The following is a 23,160-nucleotide window of genomic DNA, read 5'->3' as shown; positions in this document are numbered from 1 at the left end:
CCACCCCTCCCTTCACATCAGAGTCCTCCACCCCTCCCTTCACATCAGAGTCCTCCAACCCTCCCTTCACATCAGAGTCCTCCAACCCTCCCTTCACATCAGAGTCCTCCACCCCTCCCTTCACATCAGAGTCCCCCACCCCTCCCCCCTTCACATCAGAGTCCTCCACCCCCCCCCCCTCCCATCAAAATCCTCCACCCCCCCCTCACATCAGAGTCCTCCTCCCCTCCCTTCACATCAGAGTCCTCCTCCCCTCCCTTCACATCAGAGTCCTCCACCCCACCCCTCCCATCAAAATCCTCCACCCCCCCCCCTCACATCAGAGTCCTCCTCCCCTCCCTTCACATCAGAGTCCTCCTCCCCTCCCTTCACATCAGAGTCCTCCTCCCCTCCCTTCACATCAGAGTCCTCCAACCCTCCCTTCACATCAGAGTCCTCCAACCCTCCCTTCACATCAGAGTCCTCCACCCCTCCCTTCACATCAGAGTCCTCCACCCCTCCCTTCACATCAGAGTCCTCCACCCCTCCCTTCACATCAGAGTCCTCCACCCCCCTTCACATCAGAGTCCTCCACCCCCCTTCACATCAGAGACCTCCACCCCTCCCTTCACATCAGAGTCCTCCACCCCTCCCTTCACATCAGAGTCCTCCACCCCTCCCTTCACATCAGAGTCCTCCACCCCTCCCTTCACATCAGAGTCCTCCACCCCTCCCTTCACATCAGAGTCCTCCACCCCTCCCTTCACATCAGAGTCCTCCACCCCTCCCTTCACATCAGAGTCCTCCACCCCTCCCTTCACATCAGAGTCCTCCACCCCTCCCTTCACATCAGAGTCCTCCACCCCTCCCTTCACATCAGAGTCCTCCACCCCTCCCTTCACATCAGAGTCCTCCACCCCTCCCTTCACATCAGAGTCCTCCACCCCTCCCTTCACATCAAAGTCCTCCACCCCTCCCTTCACATCAGAGACCTCCACCCCTCCCTTCACCTCAGAGACCTCCACCCCCCTTCACATCAGAGACCTCCACCCCCCTTCACATCAGAGTCCTCCACCCCTCCCTTCACATCAGAGTCCTCCACCCCTCCCTTCACATCAGAGTCCTCCACCCCTCCCTTCACATCAGAGTCCTCCACCCCTCCCTTCACATCAGAGTCCTCCACCCCTCCCTTCACATCAGAGTCCTCCACCCCTCCCTTCACCTCAGAGACCTCCACCCCCCTTGACATCAGAGACCTCCACCCCCCTTCACATCAGAGACCTCCACCCCTCCCTTCACATCAGAGACCTCCACCCCCCCCCCCTTCACATCAGAGTCCTCCACCCCTCCCTTCACATCAGAGTCCTCCACCCCTCCCTTCACATCAGAGTCCTCCACCCCTCCCTTCACATCAGAGTCCTCCACCCCTCCCTTCACATCAGAGTCCTCCACCCCTCCCTTCACATCAGAGTCCTCCACCCCTCCCTTCACATCAGAGTCCTCCACCCCTCCCTTCACATCAAAGTCCTCCACCCCTCCCTTCACATCAGAGACCTCCACCCCTCCCTTCACCTCAGAGACCTCCACCCCCCTTCACATCAGAGACCTCCACCCCCCTTCACATCAGAGTCCTCCACCCCTCCCTTCACATCAGAGTCCTCCACCCCTCCCTTCACATCAGAGTCCTCCACCCCTCCCTTCACATCAGAGTCCTCCACCCCTCCCTTCACCTCAGAGACCTCCACCCCCCTTCACATCAGAGACCTCCACCCCCCTTCACATCAGAGACCTCCACCCCCCTTCACATCAGAGACCTCCACCCCTCCCTTCACATCAGAGACCTCCACCCCCCCTTCACCTCAGAGACCTCCACCCCCCCCTTCACCTCAGAGACCTCCAACCCCCCTTCACCTCAGAGACAAAGAGGTCTAGTCTTTGATTATTCCTTTTTTGTGTGTGTGATCTACCTATTATATATCCTAGTTACATTTTGTTTTGTAAATCATAATAAAAAGAATCTTAAAAATTGCTAGCTGTCACTTTAAAACTGACAATATTTTGAGGGTTAAGTTTTTTCTTTTATTTGATATGAAACTTTCAGTCCTGACATTTTGCACTGTTGCTTTGATCTTTTCATATTTTGTAAAGTGCTTTTTCAAAGAATTGTGTTTGTGTTTTCCAGCGGGTATTTTGTTTGACTGAAAAGGGCTTGCTTGGACATTCCATTCAATATGTCTGGCAGAAGACCTTAGGAAATTACATTGTGGTTACAGGGTAAGCATATGATTGTCATACAACTGCTTGGCTTAAATGGAGACGTATGACCAAATCTCTTTTGGCTATAGTTCTGTGTGCATCACAGGAGAGCACTTAGGCCAAATCCTCAAAAGAGTAACTGCTGTTACTCCGTCGTATCCCTGTTTCTAACTATGGAACTGATCCACAGAATCAGTTTCCCATAGTTAGGCAGAAGATCCGACATGTGTAAGGGACTTACACTGCCGGATCTTAGGATGCAGTACCGCATCCGCCGCTGGGGGCATTTTGTGTCGAAATGCCGCCTCGGGTATGCAAATTAGCACTTACGGAGATCCACAAAGCTTTTCTGCTTCGTTTTTTCTCCGTAAGTATTAAGTTGCATACGCAAAATTAGGGCTGCTTTTACATGGTGTAAAGTTAGTGCACCATGTAAAAGCAGACCCTTCTGTCTAACGACGCGTTTTTTTTTCGAATTAGAATTTTTTTTTCGCGCCGTATCTTTTTTTTTTTTTGACGCAACATTATTGACCTGTCGCAATCCACAAAGCCCGGCGTAACGTAATTTCGCGCTATGCACGTCCGGAAAATGACGTCACGAGCATGCGCAGTACGGCCGGCGCGGGAGCGCGCCTCATTTAAATGGGACTCGCCCCCATGAAATGAGGAACGCCTTGCGGCGGCGGAATTTAAGTTACACGGCCAGAAATTTCTAGGTAAGTGCTTTGTGGATCGGGCACTTAGGTAGAAATTTTAAGGCAGTGTAACTTAAATTAGAATTTCGCCGTTACGCTGGGTCTTTGTGGATTTGGCCCTTAGTCCTGCACTCCTGTGACCCAGATTCAGCCGACATCAGGCTAAAGCTTGCTGTCAGCTGATGTCACAGAGCCGGTGCAGGGATCCCAACAATATTGTTGGAATCCACCCAGATGCCTGACTGGCAGCTGGCTCAGCCTCTCGGCATGCCACTGAAAGCCTGAGCCAGCCGCTCCCGCACCCTCCACACTCTGGGGCTCCAGTGAGCGCTGGAGGGGCAGAAAGCAGAGCTGTGAATGATAGTGCTCAGAGCGGACCTGGTAACTAAGCAATCAGCAGTCTTTGATTGATCAGTTCTCGGTGTAGAGGCATCAGGGGACAACATCGGAATCGATTCCCACAATACTCTTTTCTTTTCTAATTATTTTTATTAAGGTTATAAACTGTACAGATATACAACCATACAATACAAAATAGAAAAGTACCAGTACATAATTACATTAGTGTCATACACCAGTGATCACTAAAGAACTGGTATATGGCCATTTTGGGCTGTGACCATAATTCTTAAGAGCAGAGGAGACATCCTCCAAAAGGAGCTGCATGGCCGGAGGACGCTTTCATCGGAGACGAGGGGTCAAATCAGCTATGAATCAATCACGGTAGCTGTTCTTTGTGTTTTCGTACACAGCCCTCAAACTGGGAGTGGTACCGATAGCGGCCGACCAGCGACCCCAACGCTGCTCACCAAACTACCCAAAGGGTTTAATACATAGAAAGAAACAGATGAAGAAACCCACAGCTCTTTTAATACATTTTTTTTGCATTACAGTGCATTTAACAAGGTTTCCTATGGAACACGTTCTGTAGTGCAAATCTGCAAAAAGCACTAAAAATACATAGTTGTGAATCCAGCCCTACAGATTGTTGTTAAAAATACAGGGGCTACCCGTGGTAAACATGGCGCTGTCCCAACTTTGAGATGTGTTGCTGTCACCATTTTTAAAATTACAAAATTTTATCAGTTGAAACATTTTAGGCCCGGATTCTCAAACGAGTTACGCCGGCGTATCTCCAGATATGCCGTCGTAACTCTGAGTCCGAGCCGTCGTATCTATGCGCCTGATTCTTAGAATCAGTTACGCATAGATTTGTATTAGATCCGACCGGCGTAAGTCTCTTGCGCCGTCGGATCATAACTGCATATTTACGCTGGCCGCTAGGGGCGTGTACGCTGATTTACGCCTAGAAATATGTAAATCAGCTAGATGCGCGAATTCACGAACGTACGCCCGGCCGATGCAGTACAGATACGCTGTTTACGTTAGGCTTTTCCCGGCGTAAAGTTACCCCTGCTATATGAGGCGTAGATGCGGCGTACCAATGTTAAGTATGGACGTCGTTCCCGCGTTGAATTTTGAAAATTTTACATCGTTTGTGGAAAGACGTTTGCGAATAGCGCTGGGCGTCATTTACGTTCACGTCGAAAGCATTGGCTTTTTGCGGGTTAATTTGGAGCATGCGCACTGGGATACTTTCACGGACGGCGCATGCGCCGTTTGTAAAAAGCGGCATTTACGCGGGGCCACATAAAATTTACATAACACACGCCCACATCTACCACATTTGAATTAGGCGGGCTTACGCCGGCCTATTTACGCTACGCCGCTGCAACTTTCGTTTGAGAATACGGCACTTGCCTGTAAAAGTTGCGGAGGCGTAACGTAAATAGGATACGTTACGCCCGCACAAAGATACGCCATTCTACGTGAATCCGGGCCTTAAAATATTTTCTATTGTGAATAAAATTTGGGGTTATGAGATTTGTAAAATTTTGCATTCTGTTTTTATGTAGATTTTACACAGCGTCCCAATTTTTGGGGGAATTGAGGCTGTACTGCCTGTGCTTGGAGAGATGGAGGGGTGTGATACCATCAGATGACACATTCGGTTCACTGAACAAACGGATATTTAAAAAAGTCAAAACTTTTAATAATATATAAAGTAATATAGGGAAATTATAAGCATTGTAAAAAACCTTCAGTGTGCAACTGCCCGCTAATACTTACCCCGCTAATACTTACCTAAGCCTGATCTTAATCCAGCGTTGTGCACAAGAGCAGACTCTCCCAGGCCTCTCGCTGCTCATTGGCTGATATGCACCATTGGCTCCGGCTGCTGTCAATCACAGCCAGTGAGGAGGGAGTGCGGGGTAGGGCTGAGCCACACTCTCTGTGTCTTTAGGACACAGAGAGTGGGGTTCGAGAGCAAGCAAGCACGAGTGCCCCCCATAGCAAGTGGCTTGCTTTGGGTGCAGTCAGCGGTAGGTTGGGGCACTGAGAGTGGTGACAGGGGACCCGAGAAGAGGAGGATCGGGGCTGCTCTGTGCAAAACCATTGCAAAGAGCAAGCAAGTATGACATGTTTATGATTTTCTTTATTTGCCGTTACAATCCCTTTTATTATGGATTAAGAATGTTAACAATGTTGCTGTCTTTATGCTTTTTATTATACATCTGTAGAGCGGATCATACAGTGAAAATCTATGATCGACATGGCCAAAAGAAAGATGAAATCCACTTACCTGGGTAATAGAATCCTTTATATTTGTATTGTTATCTTTATATTTTATCATCATTTTTCCATCTATAGCTTGTTTTTGCTATATATGTGTTTTAGTATACAATTGTATAATACAAGGGAAGATGATAGGGACAGTTTTACTATACTGTGCAAAAGTTTTAGGCAGGTGTGAAAAAATGCTGTAAATTTAGAATGCTTTCAGATAAAAGTGTTTAATTGTTTTATTTTTATCAATTAACAAAATGTAAAGTAGAGGAATACAAATTCAATCAATATTTTGTGTGACCACCCTTTGCATTTTAAACGGCATCAGTTCTTCTAGATACACTTACACACAGTTGTTGAAGGAACTCGGCAGGTAGGTAGTTCCAAACATCTTGGAGAACTGACCACAGATCTTCTGTGGATGTAGGCTTTCTCAAATCCTTGTCTCTTCATGTAATCCCAGATAGACTCGATTATGTTGAGATCAGGGCTGTGTAGGAGCCAAACCATCACTTCCAGCACTCCTTGTGATTCTTTATGCTGAAGATAGTCCTTAAAGCGGAGTTCCACCCTAAAAACAAACTTCAGCTCACTAGCTTCCCTTTCATTTAAATTAAAACATCTTGTAAAATTTTAATTTTTTTCTTGCCTGCAAATGGCTGTTACTAGGCAGATTTCCTAATCTGCCTAGTTCCTCTTCCACGGTGGATCTACCTCCTAACTCACCTGGCCTTCTGGGAAATGAGTGTCATCATTTCCCAGGAGTCTGTCGGCATTACAGTGCTATGCGCGCTGTTTAACTGCGCATGCGCGAGATATTCGTTGTCATAACAACAGGGCGGGGCGTTCCGCCGCCGCCCATTGTCATGGCAACAAACAAACTAACGACGATACGAGCGCTGTTTTACTGCGCATGCGCGAGATCAAGAGGTGCATGCTGGTTACCCAGCATGCACCTCTAGCTGAAAAACCAGGAAGAATAATCAACTGGGCTTCATATGCCCTTACCCATCATGGAAACGACCTCAAGTACGCTGAGAAGATATAAGGTACATTTTTGAACTGATTAATTTAGCGATCAGGAGGTATTAATATGTTTTAGAGAATAGATAGAGTAATCATGTATATATATATATATTTTTATGGCCGGAACATCACCTTAATGACATTGGCTGTATGTTTGGGGTCATTGTCCTGCGGCAGAATAAATTTGGGACCAATCACACGCCTCCCTGATGGTATGACATGTTGGATAAGTATCTGCCTATAATTATCAGCATTAAAGGAGTTGTAACATCTCAAGGTTTTTCACCTTAAAGCTCATCTGATTCCCCCCCCCCCCCCTCCGTTGCCACAATGGGCACCTTTCAGTTGGGGGTGGACAGGATTCCTGCAAAGCGCCCTGAAAGAGTCTCCTCTTTCACTCCAGTGTGAAAGCCAGAGGTCTTTCACACTGGAGCGGTGTGCTGGCAGGACGCTCAAAAATGTCCTGGCAGCTGCATTCTTGAGGCGCTGTAGGAGCAGTGTATACAGCGCCCCTGCCCATTGAAATCAATGGGCAGTGCCGCCGAACCACCGATAAAGCACTGCTGCAGCGGCGCTTTGCTGGCGGTTTAAACCTATTTTCAGCTGCTAGCGAGTGTTAAAAGCGCCCGCTAGTGGGCAAATAGAGCTGGTAAAGCGCCGCTAAAAATAGCGGCGCTTTACCACCGACGCTTTACCACACCAGATATTGATTTGATTAAAATTTTTCTTCTGTTCGCTTACTTTGCATTTCATAACTTGATAAAAATAAACAATTACAATATATATTTTTAAAACCTTTCCTAATTTACAGCATTTCTTCACACCTGCCTGAAGCTTTTGCACAATACTGTATGTCATGTCATTCTGTTTTGTATTAAGTCTTATAATCTGAATTTCACCTTTACTTTAGCTCATGTGTGTCCATGGACTGGGACAAAGATGGAAATGCCTTGGCTGTTGTTGCTGATAAGTCTAGTTCCATATACATGTGGGATCCTAATACACGTAAAACCAGCCAGTTAGACAGTGGCATGAGGTAAGTCAGATTTGCTTTAAATCTTTGATTTCTTGCTTTTGTGTATATTTGTATAATTATTTAAAAATAGCTACTGCATGCAGCAGAATGAGCTAAACTATATAGGAGAAATTTCCTTGCGTTACCATAATGCCATTTTAAAGCTTTAAGGCAGGGGTGTCCAAACTTTTTTCAAAGAGGGCCAGATTTGATGAAGTGAACATGGTTGATGGCCTGACATTCTTTAAACCATTAAAATTTGGTCTAAGTGTGTTCCTCTGAGCACTAATACACGGCCCAACAAGAATTCTCTTGCCTTTGTGGCTCTATGTGGTGAAGAGATGAGCTTGGGCATGTTATTCGGCTTATAACACGCACCTTCACTTTAAAAAGGAAGTTTCAGGAAAAGAAATCGTAAATTTTAAATAAATAACTGTAAAGAAAAATAAGGGTCAGTGCCCATCAATGCAGCACCCTCCGTATTGCCATGAATGCAGCACCCGCCGTATTGCCATGAATGCAGCACCCGCCGTATTGCCATGAATGCAGCACCCGCCGTATTGCCATGAATGCAGCACCCGCCGTATTGCCATGAATGCAGCACCCGCCGTATTGCCATGAATGCAGCACCCGTCGTATTGCCATGAATGCAGCACCCTCCGTATTGCCATGATTGCAGCACCCTCCGTATTGCCATGAATGCAGCACCCTCCGTATTGCCATGAATGCAGCACCCTCCGTATTGCCATGAATGCAGCACCCTCCGTATTGCCATGAATGCAGCACCCTCCGTATTGCCATGAATGCAGCACCCGCCGTATTGCCATGGATGCAGCACCCGCCGTATTGCCATGAATGCAGCACCCGCCGTATTGCCATGAATGCAGCACCCGCCGTATTGCCATGAATGCAGCACCCGCTGTATTGCCATGAATGCAGCACCCGCCGTATTGCCATGAATGCAGCACCCGCCGTATTGCCATGAATGCAGCACCCGCCGTATTGCCATGGATGCAGCACCCTCCGTATTGCCATGGATGCAGCACCCTCCGTATTGCCATGGATGCAGCACCCTCCGTATTGCCATGGATGCAGCACCCGCCGTATTGCCATGGATGCAGCACCCGCCGTATTGCCATGGATGCAGCACCCGCCGTATTGCCATGAATGCAGCACCCGCCGTATTGCCATGAATGCAGCACCCGCCGTATTGCCATGAATGCAGCACCCGTCGTATTGCCATGAATGCAGCACCCTCCGTATTGCCATGATTGCAGCACCCTCCGTATTGCCATGAATGCAGCACCCTCCGTATTGCCATGAATGCAGCACCCTCCGTATTGCCATGAATGCAGCACCCGCCGTATTGCCATGAATGCAGCACCCGCCGTATTGCCATGAATGCAGCACCCGTCGTATTGCCATGAATGCAGCACCCTCCGTATTGCCATGATTGCAGCACCCTCCGTATTGCCATGAATGCAGCACCCTCCGTATTGCCATGAATGCAGCACCCTCCGTATTGCCATGAATGCAGCACCCTCCGTATTGCCATGAATGCAGCACCCTCCGTATTGCCATGAATGCAGCACCCGCCGTATTGCCATGGATGCAGCACCCGCCGTATTGCCATGAATGCAGCACCCGCCGTATTGCCATGAATGCAGCACCCGCCGTATTGCCATGAATGCAGCACCCGCCGTATTGCCATGAATGCAGCACCCGCTGTATTGCCATGAATGCAGCACCCGCCGTATTGCCATGAATGCAGCACCCGCCGTATTGCCATGAATGCAGCACCCGCCGTATTGCCATGGATGCAGCACCCTCCGTATTGCCATGGATGCAGCACCCTCCGTATTGCCATGGATGCAGCACCCGCCGTATTGCCATGGATGCAGCACCCGCCGTATTGCCATGGATGCAGCACCCGCCGTATTGCCATGGATGCAGCACCCGCCGTATTGCCATGGATGCAGCACCCGCCGTATTGCCATGAATGCAGCACCCCGCCGTATAGCCATGAATGCAGCACCCACATTGACATGAATGCAGACTCACCATTGCTGTCAGCAGATGAGACAGGGAGGTGGCGGGACTGTTTTTTCAATGGGCCTCTTTAATTGAAAGTGCCGCCTCCTGTGATGGACAGAACAGTTGTCCAATGGCAGTGCAGGAGACGGGACTTCCTTTTACACAGGATGCCGTGTAAACAAGGAAATACTCTCCTGTCTGCACGGCACAAGTTCCTCTCCTCCAAGGCAGCCAGCATACCTATCTTTTGTGGCCCCCGGCTCTCAGGGGTTCGTTGGGGGCCACAAAACATATACATGTCAAGATCACCAGGTGGGGCGGCCGGAACGCGGGCCGCGATTGGCCCACGGGCCAGACATTGGACATCCCTGCTTTAAGGGGAATTACAAAGGCTTTATATATATATATATATTTTTTTTTTTTTTTTTTATGGTCCGAGGTAAAAAAAAAAAGAAGTATACATTTTCATCCATAGTGGTTTAGGAATCCTTTGTTGTTCATTAAATTGTATATGAAGCCAAAACATTTTTGAGTATGGAATAGTTAAAACCTCTGTTGTATTTTTTGCCATCTGCGTTCCAATGGGGAGAACTCCCTTCACTTCCTGTCCTGTAGAGTCAACAGAAAGTGACAGGTCATCTCTCCAACTGTGTCTGAGGCTGGGTTCACACTGCCTTACGGAGAGGTTCACAGCTGGGGTCCGGTGCGTCCCTATTCACCGTTTTCAGGGCTACTGTGCAATTCGCTCTGCAGCCTTTCCGGAGATGTGTGAACCAAGTGACATTACCATAGCGCATGCGCACATTGTAGGAGTTTTTTTTTGACGGGACATACCATTTCATGGGCACAATTGAAAGCTATGCAAAGAGCAGAGGGACACCTTAGATGTCAGATTGTGCCTCACTGTAAACCTGTGGTGCAACAACGAGGCACAATATGGCCAATACGGTGTCCCTCCGTTGTTTGCGTAGCATTAAAAATTGCCCGTGAAATTGTATCTCCTGACGAAAAAGGGTCCTACGATGCAGGGCCATCTTAATAGCATCACGGGCCCCTGGGCAAAGTAATGCTCTGGGGCCCCTACAATGATGACAGTGCAGGTAAACAGACATCAAGTAGGTAGGAGGCAGACTGCCTCCCCTGTGTATTTATCACTCTCAGTGCCATCATGGGGCCCCCAATTTCGGGGCAGCATGGGCTCAAGGACCAGCTGCTTTGGGGAAAGTGCTGGGGCCCCTGGGCAGTGCCCAGATGTGCCCTCTCATTAAGACAGCCCTGCTACGATGTGCACATGCACAATGGTGACATCACTCCAACTGATTGGGAAATCAGCTGGAGTGCCGTTCCGTTCTGCGCAGGCACTTTTCGACGGCGGGCACATATTGACAGAACACCGGCTCCATAGAGAGCCAGTCACAATCTCCTGACATGTGATTTTGATGTGGGGAAACCCGCAATAAATTCGCAATAGTGTGAACCCAACCTTAGACAACTATCACTGGAACACGTGTCCCTTGTTCCCAAGGAAGATTCCCCTCTAGTCTTGTTCTGGTGATTATTCTTTTCCAATTCCCCTCGATTTTATTCCCACTAGCACTGAGAGAATGAACCTCCCCAAAAAGTCACACAACTGAACATCATCGGTCCTAACCATTCCCTACTCTATTTAAACAAAATAAAATGTATTGGTTTAGTTGGACTTTTTAACTGGTTGCCGACCAGCCGCCGTCGTTTAACAGCGGCAGGTCGGCTCCCCTGCGCGAGATCACGTAGCTATACGTCGGCTCTCGCGCAGGCCACTAGCCCCCCGCTCGCCCCTGACTCCCGTGCGTGTGCCCGGCGGGCGGGATCGCCGCCGGGCACGCGCAATCACTCGTTACAGAGCGGGGACCGGGAGCTGTGTGTGTAAATACACAGCTCCCGGTCCTGTCAGGGGGAGAACTGGTGATTTTCTGTTCATATAATGTATGAACAGAAGATCAGTCATTTCCCCATGTCAGTCCACCCCCCCTACAGTTAGAACACACCCAGGGACATACTTAACCCCTTCCCCCGCGCCCCTAGTGTTAACCACTTCACTGCCAGTGGCATTTTTATAGTAATCCAATGCATTTTTATAGCACTGATCGCTATAAAAATGCCAATGGTCCCAAAAATGTATCAAAAGTGTCCGCCATAATGTCGCAGTACCGAAAAAAATCTGTGATCGCTGCCATTACTAGTAAAAAAAAAATTATTAATAAAAATGCCATAAAAATACCCCCTATTTTGTAAACGCTATAACTTTTGCGCAAACCAATTAATAAACGCTTATTGCAATTTTTTTTAAACGAAAAATATGTAGAAGAATACGTATCGGCCTAAACTGAGGAAAAAATGTTTTTTATATATATTTTTGGGGGATATTTATTATAGCAAAAAGTAAAAAATATTCTTTTTTTTTTTCAAAATTGTCGCTCTATTTTTGTTTATAGCGCAAAAACTAAAAACTGCAGAGGTGATCAAATACCACCAAAAGAAAGCCGAATCGCAAAAAGTGCTCTGGTCTTTGACCAGCAATATGGTCCGGGGGTTAAGTGGTTAAATAAGTATTTGTAAAAAAAATATTTTGCATGCATGTGTTTATAGAATAAACTACTGTTTATATTTATATATATAAAAAAAAAAAACAATTAAACTCTATTCACACTTTTTAATGGCACCCGTTCACACTTTTCATGCAACTTTGGACATCAAAGTCACATGACAAGTCACAGCCCATTCTTTTCAATGGCACCCATTCAGATCAGTGCAACTTAAAGTTGCAGCGACTTTGAAAAGGTGCCTGCACTACTTTGATGCGACTTTGATCTAAAGAGTGTAAAGTCAGATCAAAGTCGCGCCGCTGGAAATTGTGCGACTTTGGAGTTTGGCTAGTGTGAATGGAGCCTTAATATAAAATTGACCTAAACGCGTTCTAGTTTCCCTTCATACACCGTCATATATCAATATTTTTTCTCTTACTTTAGAGATCAGATGGCTTACCTCCTGTGGTCCAAGGCTGGCTCCTTGCTAGCTGTCGGGACATCCAAAGGGAATCTACTGATTTATAACCTGCAGACGTCTCGGAAGGTACCTGTGCTCGGTAAGACTGCAAAATACCTTGGACTTTATGATAGACATAGTGGCCCGGATTCAGATACAATGGTGTATCTATCGGCGGGTGTAACGTATCTCAGATACGTTACGCCGCCGTAAATTAGGGCGCAAGTTCCGTATTTAGAAAGAACTTGCGCCCTAAGTTACGGCGGCGTAACGTATGTGGTCCGGCGTAAGCCTGCCTAATTCAAATGTGGATGATGTGGGCGTGTTTTATTTAAATTAATGGTGACCCTGCGTGATTGACGTTTTTTACGAACAGCGCATGCGCCGTTCGTGAAAAATCCCAGTACGCATGCTCGAAATTACGCCGCAAATCGTCAATGCTTTAGACGTGAACGTAACTTACGTACAGCCCTATTCGCGAACGACTTACGCAAACAACGTAAAATTTTCAAAATTCGGCGTGGGAACCACGTCCATACTTAACATAGGATACGCCTCATATAGCAGGGGTAACTTTACGCCGGAAAAAGCCTAACGTAAACAATGTAAAAAAATGCGCCGGACGGACGTACGTTTCTGAATCGGCGTATCTACCTAATTTGCATATTCCTTGCGTAAATCTACGGAAGCGCCACCTAGCGGCCAGCGTAAATATGCAGCCTAAGCTACGACGGTGTAAGACACTTACGCCGGTCGGATCTTAGGGAAATCTATGCGTAACTGATTCTATGAATCGGTCGCATAGATACGACCCCGCAACTCAGAGTTACGACGGCGTATCCAGAGATACGCCGTCGTAACTGCTCTCTGAATCCGGGCCAGTATGCCTTAGGCTTAGTCTTAGTCTATTTATAGAAAAAAGAAGATGTGATTGAAACCTGTACATACGTAATGGGTGTGAAAAAGGTTCAGGGGGGCAGTATTTTCATTATGAAGTCAAAATCAGGAAGAGGAGTTGATGCCTGGAACAGACTTCCAGCAGAGGTAGTGAGTCAGTTAACAGTAAGTGGATTCAAACATGCCTGGGGCAAACATAGATCTGTACTCAGACAAAAAGTAAAAAAATATAAATATAAAAATTAATAAATAGGGCAGGCTCGATGGACCACTTGATCTTTTTTCTGATGCCACTCTTCTATGGTTCTATATTGTGGCAGGCATTTTATGTACTAAAAATATTTATAGAGGACAGACAAAGTTTTCTATTGTTGTGTCCATTTTTGCAAGAACAATCAACAACAGTATTGTCTATGGATACTTGCAAACTCATGGTTGACAGATCTTGAAGGGAATGGTTACTGACCAGGTTGGACATGTGTGCTGCCGCCCCCTAGAGTTAGGCTAGGTACATACATAGGCCCAGATTCACAGAGAGCAGGGCGCACATTACGCCGCAGTAGAGCACACACTGTACGCTACGCCAACGCAGTGCAGAGAGGTAAGCATCGCATTCAGCAAGCCAGTGCTCCAAGGCTGCGCCAGCGTGGGTTTCGAAGGCGCACGTCGGCTTAGGTGGAAGTGGGCGTGAACCCATGCAAATGAGGCGTGATCCCATTCAAATGATGGGCCGAGTGCCAGACAGGTACGTATCACGAACTGGGCATGCGCCGTGACGTGGACGCACCCCTATGCGCCTGCTCACAACCACGCCGGCAAAACTGCCTAAGCTACGCCGGATCACTGCGTACGCCGTGAACATAACGTACGCCCAGCCAGACACACGTCCAACGCACAATACGCCGGCTTGTGTTCCCTGGTGCAGACCTGTGCATGTCTGTTGCTGGGTTGCACCTCCTTTATGGGGAATAACTTTACGCCGGACATACAACTTACGCGCATCTGGCGTAGCATGCGCCGGGCACACGCACGTTCGTGAATCGCCGTATTTCCCTCATTTGCATGTTTGAATGGCTAATCAATGGGAGCGGCACCATACTCGGGCGTAAGCAAGATACGTCGGCGGGATGTAGCCTGGTTTTAGGCGCATATTAGTTTGTGGGTCTGGCGCACAGATACGACGGCGCACATTTGCACTTACGTCGGCGTAACTTGTTATACGTCGGCGTAAATGCTTTGTGAATCTGGGCCATAAAGTCTAGGCTGAACGAAAAAAAAAGTGAGAGGTCGCTATACTAACTTAGCAATGTTAGTGCAGCGATCACCCCCGCTGTGCTATTGTGTTCTGATAGGAGGACTGCCCCCCCCCACCAGAACACACTGATGAGCCCTGGCAGCCATTGGCTGCTAGTGCAGATCGGCCACCGGTCAGATGCTGGTTTTCCAGCAAGACCGTTTAACACATTGGGGTTAATTTACTAAAACTGGAGAGTGAAAAATCTGATGTAGCTGTGCATGGGAGCATCAGCTGGAGCGGTGCACTGGCAGGACGCCCAAAAAAGTCCTGCAAGCAGCATCTTTAAGGTGCTGTAGGAGTGGGGTATACTCCGCTCGTACAGCGCCCCTGACCATTGAAATCAATGGGCAACGCTGCGGAAGAGGCGTCACTTTAACCTTATTAGGCCGCTCCTGGGGTTAAAATCGCAAGCCGCAAAGCTCTGCAAAAACAACGGTAAAGTCGAGCTAAAAATAGCAGCACTTCACCGCAGACGCCCCCCATGCCCCAGTGTGAAAGTAGCTTTAGGGTAGACCTAATTGAGTGATCCTCACCCAAACCTTATATTGCATGCTGATTGGAAGGCAAGGTTGGGTTGATTATTCACACAATAACTGGAAATAGATATGGGTAAAAAGTACAGAAATGATTACTACAAGTTCATAATGGTATATTGATGTTATCGGACATAAACATTCTAGTTTTCTTATTATAAAGGGACAGATTATGTGGGGCTAATGTCTGGCAGGTGTTACTGGTAACCTGAATTGCTGACTTTACTCTCTGCAGGTAAACACACTAAACGCATCACCTGTGGGTGCTGGAGCTCTCAGAATTTACTTGCACTGGGTGGGGAAGATAAAATGATCACCATCAGCAACCAGGAAGGAGACACAATCAGACAGGTATGTCACAGTTTGCCAGTCATATTCTACTCATTTAGCTTCCTTATAGTACATTTGTGGAACACCCTATCAATAGATGTAGTGGAAAATCATTAGGAGCTGAAATTAATTAATGGATCTGCCTTTCATTTACCCCAAATGTGCCAGTAACAACAAATCAGATTTCAGTCACTATTGACCACTATAATGCCCATACACACGATTGGTTTTCCCGTCGGTAAAAAGTTGGATGGTATTTCAGACGGAATTCAGTGGCGGTGCATCCATAGTGGGTGCAGGAGCGCTGCCCCCTCTTGCTCCTGCACCGCCACTAAAAACAATACATAGATTCATGCATTGCATGAATCTATGTATTGTCGCCGCTGCCGCCCACTGTTCAGATGCCCGGCCCCCTGTCGAGCGCCAGCCATCTAAATAACAGCAGCTGGTTGGCTGTGGAAGTGTCTATCAGAGCCAGCGACTCTGATAGGCTTTCCGATTACAGCCTGAGGGCTGTAATCGGCTTCCAAACAGTTAACCAGGGGATGCGCGGGGTGTGCACTCCCTGGTTAACACTGACACGCATCTCAGCCAATCAGGTTCACCGGATCTGGTTACCGGTAACCTGATTGGCTGAAGCGACATCGAGGGCGGGAGAAGACATTGAGGGATCGTGGAGGAGGATGGCTGACCGAGAAAGGTAAGTGCCGGGCGGGGCAATCTGGCGCCATTTTACGAGGCAAACTGGCGGCAATTGATGGGCACAGTGGCGACAATGGCATTGCACAGTGGCTGCGTTTGGCATGGCACAGTGGCGACAATTGATGGCACAGTGGCGACAATTGATGGCACAGTGGCGATGGCGACAATTGATAAGCACAGTGGCGACAATTGATGGCACAGTGGCTGCGTTTGGCGTGGCACAGTGGCGACAATTGCATGGCACAGTGGCGGCAATTGATGGCACAGTGGCTGCATTTGGCATGGCACAGTGGCGACAATTGATGGAAAACAGTGGCGACAATGGCATGGCACAGTGGCGACAATTTATGGCATGGCACAGTGGCGACAATTGATGGGCACAGTGGCGACAATTAATGGCACAGTGGCTGCGTTTGATGGCATGGCACAGTGGACAATTGATGGGAACAGTGGCTGCGTTTGGCATGGCACAGTGGCGACAATTTTATGGCACAGTGGCTGCGTTTGATGGCATGGCACAGTGGACAATTGATGGGAACAGTGGCTGCGTTTGGCATGGCACAGTGGCGACAATTTTATGGCACAGTGGCTGCTTTTGGGCACAGTGGCAGCATTTGATGGGCACAATGAGGCTGCAATTGATAATTTTTAATTTTTTTCGTTTGTTTGCGCCCCCCCTCAAAAAAAATTTGAGCACCAGCCGCCACTGACGGAATTCCTCTCAAACCTGCCTTGCATACACATGGTCACACAAAAGTTTGGTGAACTGCCAAGAATGCAGTGACGTAAAACACTACGATTAGCCAAGAAAATTAAGTTCAATGCTTCTGAGCATGCATCGAATTGTTTCCGAGCATGCGTAGGAATTTTGCGCGTTGGGATGTGTACACACGATCGGAAATTCCAATCAGTTTTTTTCCTGACGGGAAAAAAGAGACCCTGCACTCTATCTTTTTCCAGCAGTTTTCCTGTTGGAAAAAGTCTGATGGAGCATACACACGGTCGGGATTCTCGACCAAAAGCATCAGAATTTTTCCAACAGGAAAACCGATCGTGTGTACGGGACATTAGATGTAAGTAAGAAACCTGATCCTGATCGTTTCTTATAGATGATGCTGACAGATTCTAGTCAAATATTTTATTTTCTGATGAGGTAATGTACTGTCCATTGCTATATAATGTAAACTTGTGGACACGTTTTACGTTAAAGGTGACTTTTGCATTGTACCTTCACAGCTGGAGGTAGAGATGCATTAAAGTGAATCTGTTGCTTTGGACTTATGATTTTGCTTTAAAGACCTCTTACAGGAGTTAACAGAAAGATAACTGTAGTAAAAAAAAAAAATATGATATTCTTGATTTACAGACCTCGGTGAGAATGGAGCCAAGCGACATCCAGTTCTCTGTTATGAAGACAGATGAAAGATCATCACAAGGCGAGAGCACAGTAAGAGTTAAAGCAACAGTCTTACATTTTTCATAACATTTTCATTATGTGTGAAACACATTGTTGTAATTAAATATATAAATGACATACTTCTACATACTGTATTTTTGGTTTGCTATTTTTCTTTATTTATAGGACCTATTTGGATATGTAGCTGACATCCAATTACAGATTACTATTGTAGGGTCTCACTTTCTATTGAAAAAATGAAATAATTCAGCGCTGGAAAAATAACAATACAATTAAATAATGCAAGCCAGCACTGCAGGATCAATCCAAAAATGTCCCAAAGTGAAATCAAATAAATATAAAGTGCGGCGCAAGTGAAAAATAATTAACTATACAATAATTATATTAAATGCAAAGAAAGTCCATATAGTGCACAAGTGAAAGAGTTTCCAAAACGTGCTTCAAAGTAAACAATGGTGACTGCAGTGAGAATAACTTCTTGAGATTAGTGAGATCAGTGACCCACAGGGAAAGAAGATCCTCCACCAGAGACTAAGGATGGCCTCTCACCTCAGCTATTCGACCTGTGGCTAGGTCAAATAGCATGTAATAATCCTCCAAGGTACAGATGGATTCAGCAACCAATCAACCAGCTATGAGTTTCTCCAGACACAACCAGCAAAGGGGCTCAGCAATCCATGGACCGGTAGGTATTAAATGACAAAAGAGAAGGGATAGTGCTCTCTGTATGCAACAAGTTTATTAAAACAGAACAGATAAAACCACTCACATTTGCTGACACTCTCAGCCGAGTGTGTAGCGAACAGCGTGTCTCAGAGCTCAGGGCATCCGGATAGACAGCCGGCGTGTAGGTCAAGATGTGAGGCAGACGAACGCGGGTGACGTCGACGTGACTCCTCCCCCTCGGAGGAGTCACGTCGACGTCAGGGGGGAGGAGTCACGTCGACGTCACCCGCGTTCGTCTGCCTCACATCTTGACCTACACGCCGGCTGTCTATCCGGATGCCCTGAGCTCTGAGACACGCTGTTCGCTACACACTCGGCTGAGAGTGTCAGCAAATGTGAGTGGTTTTATCTGTTCTGTTTTAATAAACTTGTTGCATACAGAGAGCACTATCCCTTCTCTTTTGTCATTTAATACCTACCGGTCCATGGATTGCTGAGCCCCTTTGCTGGTTGTGTCTGGAGAAACTCATAGCTGGTTGATTGGTTGCTGAATCCATCTGTACCTTGGAGGATTATTACATGCTATTTGACCTAGCCACAGGTCGAATAGCTGAGGTGAGAGGCCATCCTTAGTCTCTGGTGGAGGATCTCACTTTCTATTAGCCTGTATGACAAGCTCTGTATTGACTTATCCGAGCACGCAGCCCGGCCGGTCAGGAAAGGGGGTGGGGACGAGCAAGCACCCCCCTCCTGAACCCTACCAGGCCGCATGCCCTCAACATGGGGGGGTAGGTGCTTTGGGGGAGGGGGGCCCTGTGACCCCCCCCCACCTTAAAGCACCTTGTCCCCATGTTGATGGGGACAAGGGCCTCTTCCCGACAACCCTGGCCATTGGTTGTCAGGGTCTGCGAGCGGGGGGCTTATCGGAATCTGGGAGCCCCCTTTAACCACTTAACCCCCGGACCATATTGCTGGTCAAAGACCAGAGTACTTTTTGCGATTCGGCACTGCGTCGCTTTTACTGACAATTGCGCGGTCGTGCGACGTTGCTCCAAAAACTAAATTAATATTTGGCCCATGTGTACCAGGTATAAGCTAGGGCTCTGTGTAGGCCACACTAGCTTTTCTACACCAAACTTACCATACAATGTCTATATGGACCTAGCTATGTGCACATGGACACAGTCATACTGCTAGAGAAGTGTCTTCACTGAACTGTTGCCACAAAGCTAGAAACACTCAATTGTCTAAAATGTATTTGTGCTATGTGGTCTAGCATTAGCAGTACTCTTCACTGGAAACACCGAAACTAAGAAGCTTGATGGGATGTCCACATACTTTTGGCCAAAAATGTGATAGTCGGGTGTTTACAAACCTTTGGCTATATCTTGTAAGGTGACAATTGCATTGCGCACATAACCTGAAATTATATTATTTGGAATGTTCACAGTTGTATAAGGATGAGCTCCGGCGTGTTCTCACACCCCACGTGCAGAGCCCGCCAGGAAGTCGGCACTGTGCTAATCACAGGCAGTGAGACATTGTCCCGATGTGCGGCTGTAGAGATCAGGACAATGTCTCACTGCCTGTGATTAGCGCAGCGCAGTTCCGACTTCCTTGCGGTCTCTGTACGTGGGCTGTGCGAACATGCCGGAGCTCATCCTTACAGTTGTACACAGTTTTTATTGATTATTGTTATCTTTCTTTCTATTTATCTAATGCTATATTTTCTGCTCTTCTCAGGTAAGCGTTGTTGTTGGAAAGAAAACCTTGTTCCTCTTCAATCTGAATGATCCAGACAATCCTATAGAACTGGCCTTTCAGCAACGCTATGGGGCCATTGTGGCCCACAAATGGTAAAAAAAATATCAAGATGTGTTTACAGCTTTCCACTGAAATACCGCAGATCAAGCATAACATTGGAGGCTACACATCCCATCTTCAATTTATGAATGGGCTGTAAAATGCAATCCACAACTTGCGTACCCCCAGTGTATAGCAATATCACCCCTCTATTATAAATAAGCCCCGATGTCATAAAAACAGTAAAATTAGTGGGTTTCATCCAATTCCAGTCAAAATTATTTTATTATGTTTTTTGTTTTGGATAGAGCAGAGATTGTACCCCTATCAGAATTGTATTGCCTTTTGTGCCCCCAAAGGGAACATTTCCAAAGTGATGATAGATTTGTTCAACAGCAATTAAGACAAAAGCAAAAACACAATTTTAGTAAAATACTTCAGACTTGTTTGTATCTTCTCTTCTCAGTGACACCTTCATTTCTTGTACTGATGTCACAGGGACAGGAAGTGAGGGAGAATCTCCATAGTGGGGTTACAAACAAAAAAAAAAATCCTATGTTCTGAAAATATCTTTACACACTTATAGTCGGATTCACGTAGATCGGCGCATCTTTGTGCCGGCGTAGCGCATCTCATATGCGCTGCGCCAACGTAACTCTGAGAGGCAAGTGCAGTATTCACAAAGCACTCGCTCCCAAACTTGCGCCGGCGTAACGTAAATTGGTCGGCGTAAGCCCGCCTAATTCAAAGTAGAAAGGTAGTGGGCGTGATCTATTATAATGAAGCGTGACCCCATGTAAATGAAGGGCCGAACGAACGACGCATGCTCAGAATCACGTTGCATATACTCCCTAAGATACGCCGGCTCAATGCATTCGACGTGAACGTAACCTACGCCCAGCCCCATTCACGTACGACTTACGTAAACGTAAAATACGACGGCTGTTCCGTCGTCCATACCCTAACATGACTTACCCCTGCTTTAGGTGGAATAACTTTACGCCGGACGTACGCCTTACGTAAACGGTGTAGATTACAGCGACGGGCGTAAGTACGTTTGTGAATCGGCGTATCTAGATCATTTACATATTCGACGCGTAAATCAATGGAAGCGCGCCTTGCGGCCAGCGTAAATATGCGCCCAAGATACAACGGTGTAGGAGACTTACGTCGGTCGGATCAAGCCAAAATTCAGGCGTATCTTGTATTGAGAATACGACGGCGCATCCGAGAACTTACGCGCCTTATCAGAAGATACGTCGGCGTAAGTCCTACGTGAATCCGGCTATTATTACCTGCAATGTGACTAAACATTCTCTGCTGACAATACAATGCAATTGTATATTTTTTCTTAAAATCTGTATTTTTGGATCAAAAACAGTTGACTACCGTCTGTGATACGTTTTTTTATTTGCACCAACATCCAAATTTTCAGGACAAGCTTCTTCAAGGTCCAAGTCGTACTAATACAATTTTTGGATAACTCTGTACTGTATATTTTTTATAAAATCTCTCTTCTCTATATGACTGTCTTTACTCATAGCCCTTTCTTTCTGTTTTCCGCAGCAACATTATATATGATGAAATTCAAGGCAGGGGTGGCCCTGTCAGCATGCTCCCTCCTGACATCCTGCGATCTGAAAATCAAAGGAGCTGGGAGGAAAATTCCTGTCCAAACAGTACTTGCATCCAATCAGATCCAGGCACTGTTTGGGTATTTTTACATCTGTCAGAATACAATAGCCAGAAGGGGAGATTTCTCTATGCATGCTGTTTAGGATGTAAGGGGAATCCATAGTTTATCTTATCCAGCCCGCAGGGCTGAACAAGAAACGTATAACAGTGTATGGTCAGCTGAAGGTTTTTTTTTATAGACCTACGGGGCATCCCTTGTGTTTAACCACTTGACCACTGGGCACTTAAACCTCCTTCCTAACCAGACCAATTTTCAGCTTTCGGTGCTCTCACAATTTGAATGACAATTACTCAGTCATACAACATTGTGCCCATCTGAAATTGTTGTCCTTTTTTTCCCACAAATAGAGCTTTCTTTTGGTGGTATTTGATCACCTCTGGGTTTTTTATTTTTTGCGCTATAAAAGAAAAAACACTGAAAATTCTGTAAAAATAAAATAAAAATTCTCGTTTCTGTCATATTAGCAGGTATTGCGGAGTATGGGGGGTATTGCAGAGTATGGGGGGTATTGCAGAGTATGGGGGGTATTGCAGAGTATGGGGGGTATTGCAGAGTATGGGGGGTATTGCAGAGTATGGGGGGTATTGCAGAGTATGGGGAGGTTATTGCAGAGTATTGGTGTTATTGCAGAGTATTGCGCAGGGATGGATGGCTGGATCTGTGACTGCATTTGTCACAGATCCAGCCCACAGCAGCTGCTGCTGCTTCCGCTCTCCCCCCTCTCCTCTCACACTGTACCGATCGGTACAGGGAGGAGAGGGAGGAACCGGCGTCATCACATGACGCCGGTTTGTTTACAAGTGATCGATCCGTCATTTGACGGAGCGATCACATGGTAAACGGCCGCTACCAGGGGGCGCGCGAGAGGAGGATTCTGGGAGGACGTCCTCCCAGAACAACTCGACCGCGCTGTAGAAGTCTTTTGTCTGTGGCAAAGAGGTTAAAGAGGAGTTCCAGGCATTTCTGTTTTTATTGAAAGTCAGCGGCTACAAAAAGTGTAGCTGCTGATTTTTTTATAAAAACACACTCACCCGTCCCACGATCCAGCGATGCGGCCGCCTGAAGCCTAGCTTCTTTCCCTCTACTCTCCGCAGCACTGGCATTGCAAGTGTGGGTACCTGGCTGCGACAGCTTGCGGCTTCACAGCCAGGTGTGCACTGTG

General features: G+C 47.0%; 1 protein-coding gene across 1 annotated transcript in view; it reads left to right on the top strand.

Annotated features, from left to right (window-relative positions):
- WDR19 (WD repeat domain 19) overlaps positions 1–23,160 on the top strand; it is a 93,971-nt gene that overhangs the window by 1,181 nt on the left and 69,630 nt on the right. Inside the window, exons 2-8 of the mRNA XM_040335125.1 lie at positions 2,162–2,253; positions 5,513–5,578; positions 7,495–7,620; positions 12,642–12,757; positions 15,620–15,735; positions 17,783–17,863; positions 20,243–20,355. Of these exons, the coding sequence (XP_040191059.1) occupies positions 2,162–2,253; positions 5,513–5,578; positions 7,495–7,620; positions 12,642–12,757; positions 15,620–15,735; positions 17,783–17,863; positions 20,243–20,355 (710 nt within the window). The remainder of the gene's footprint in view (positions 1–2,161; positions 2,254–5,512; positions 5,579–7,494; positions 7,621–12,641; positions 12,758–15,619; positions 15,736–17,782; positions 17,864–20,242; positions 20,356–23,160) is intronic.

The sequence above is a fragment of the Rana temporaria genome, chromosome 1 (assembly GCF_905171775.1).
Source record: "Rana temporaria chromosome 1, aRanTem1.1, whole genome shotgun sequence".
Lineage (NCBI taxonomy): Eukaryota > Metazoa > Chordata > Amphibia > Anura > Ranidae > Rana > Rana temporaria.
This window is presented reverse-complemented; position numbering and strand designations above follow the sequence as displayed.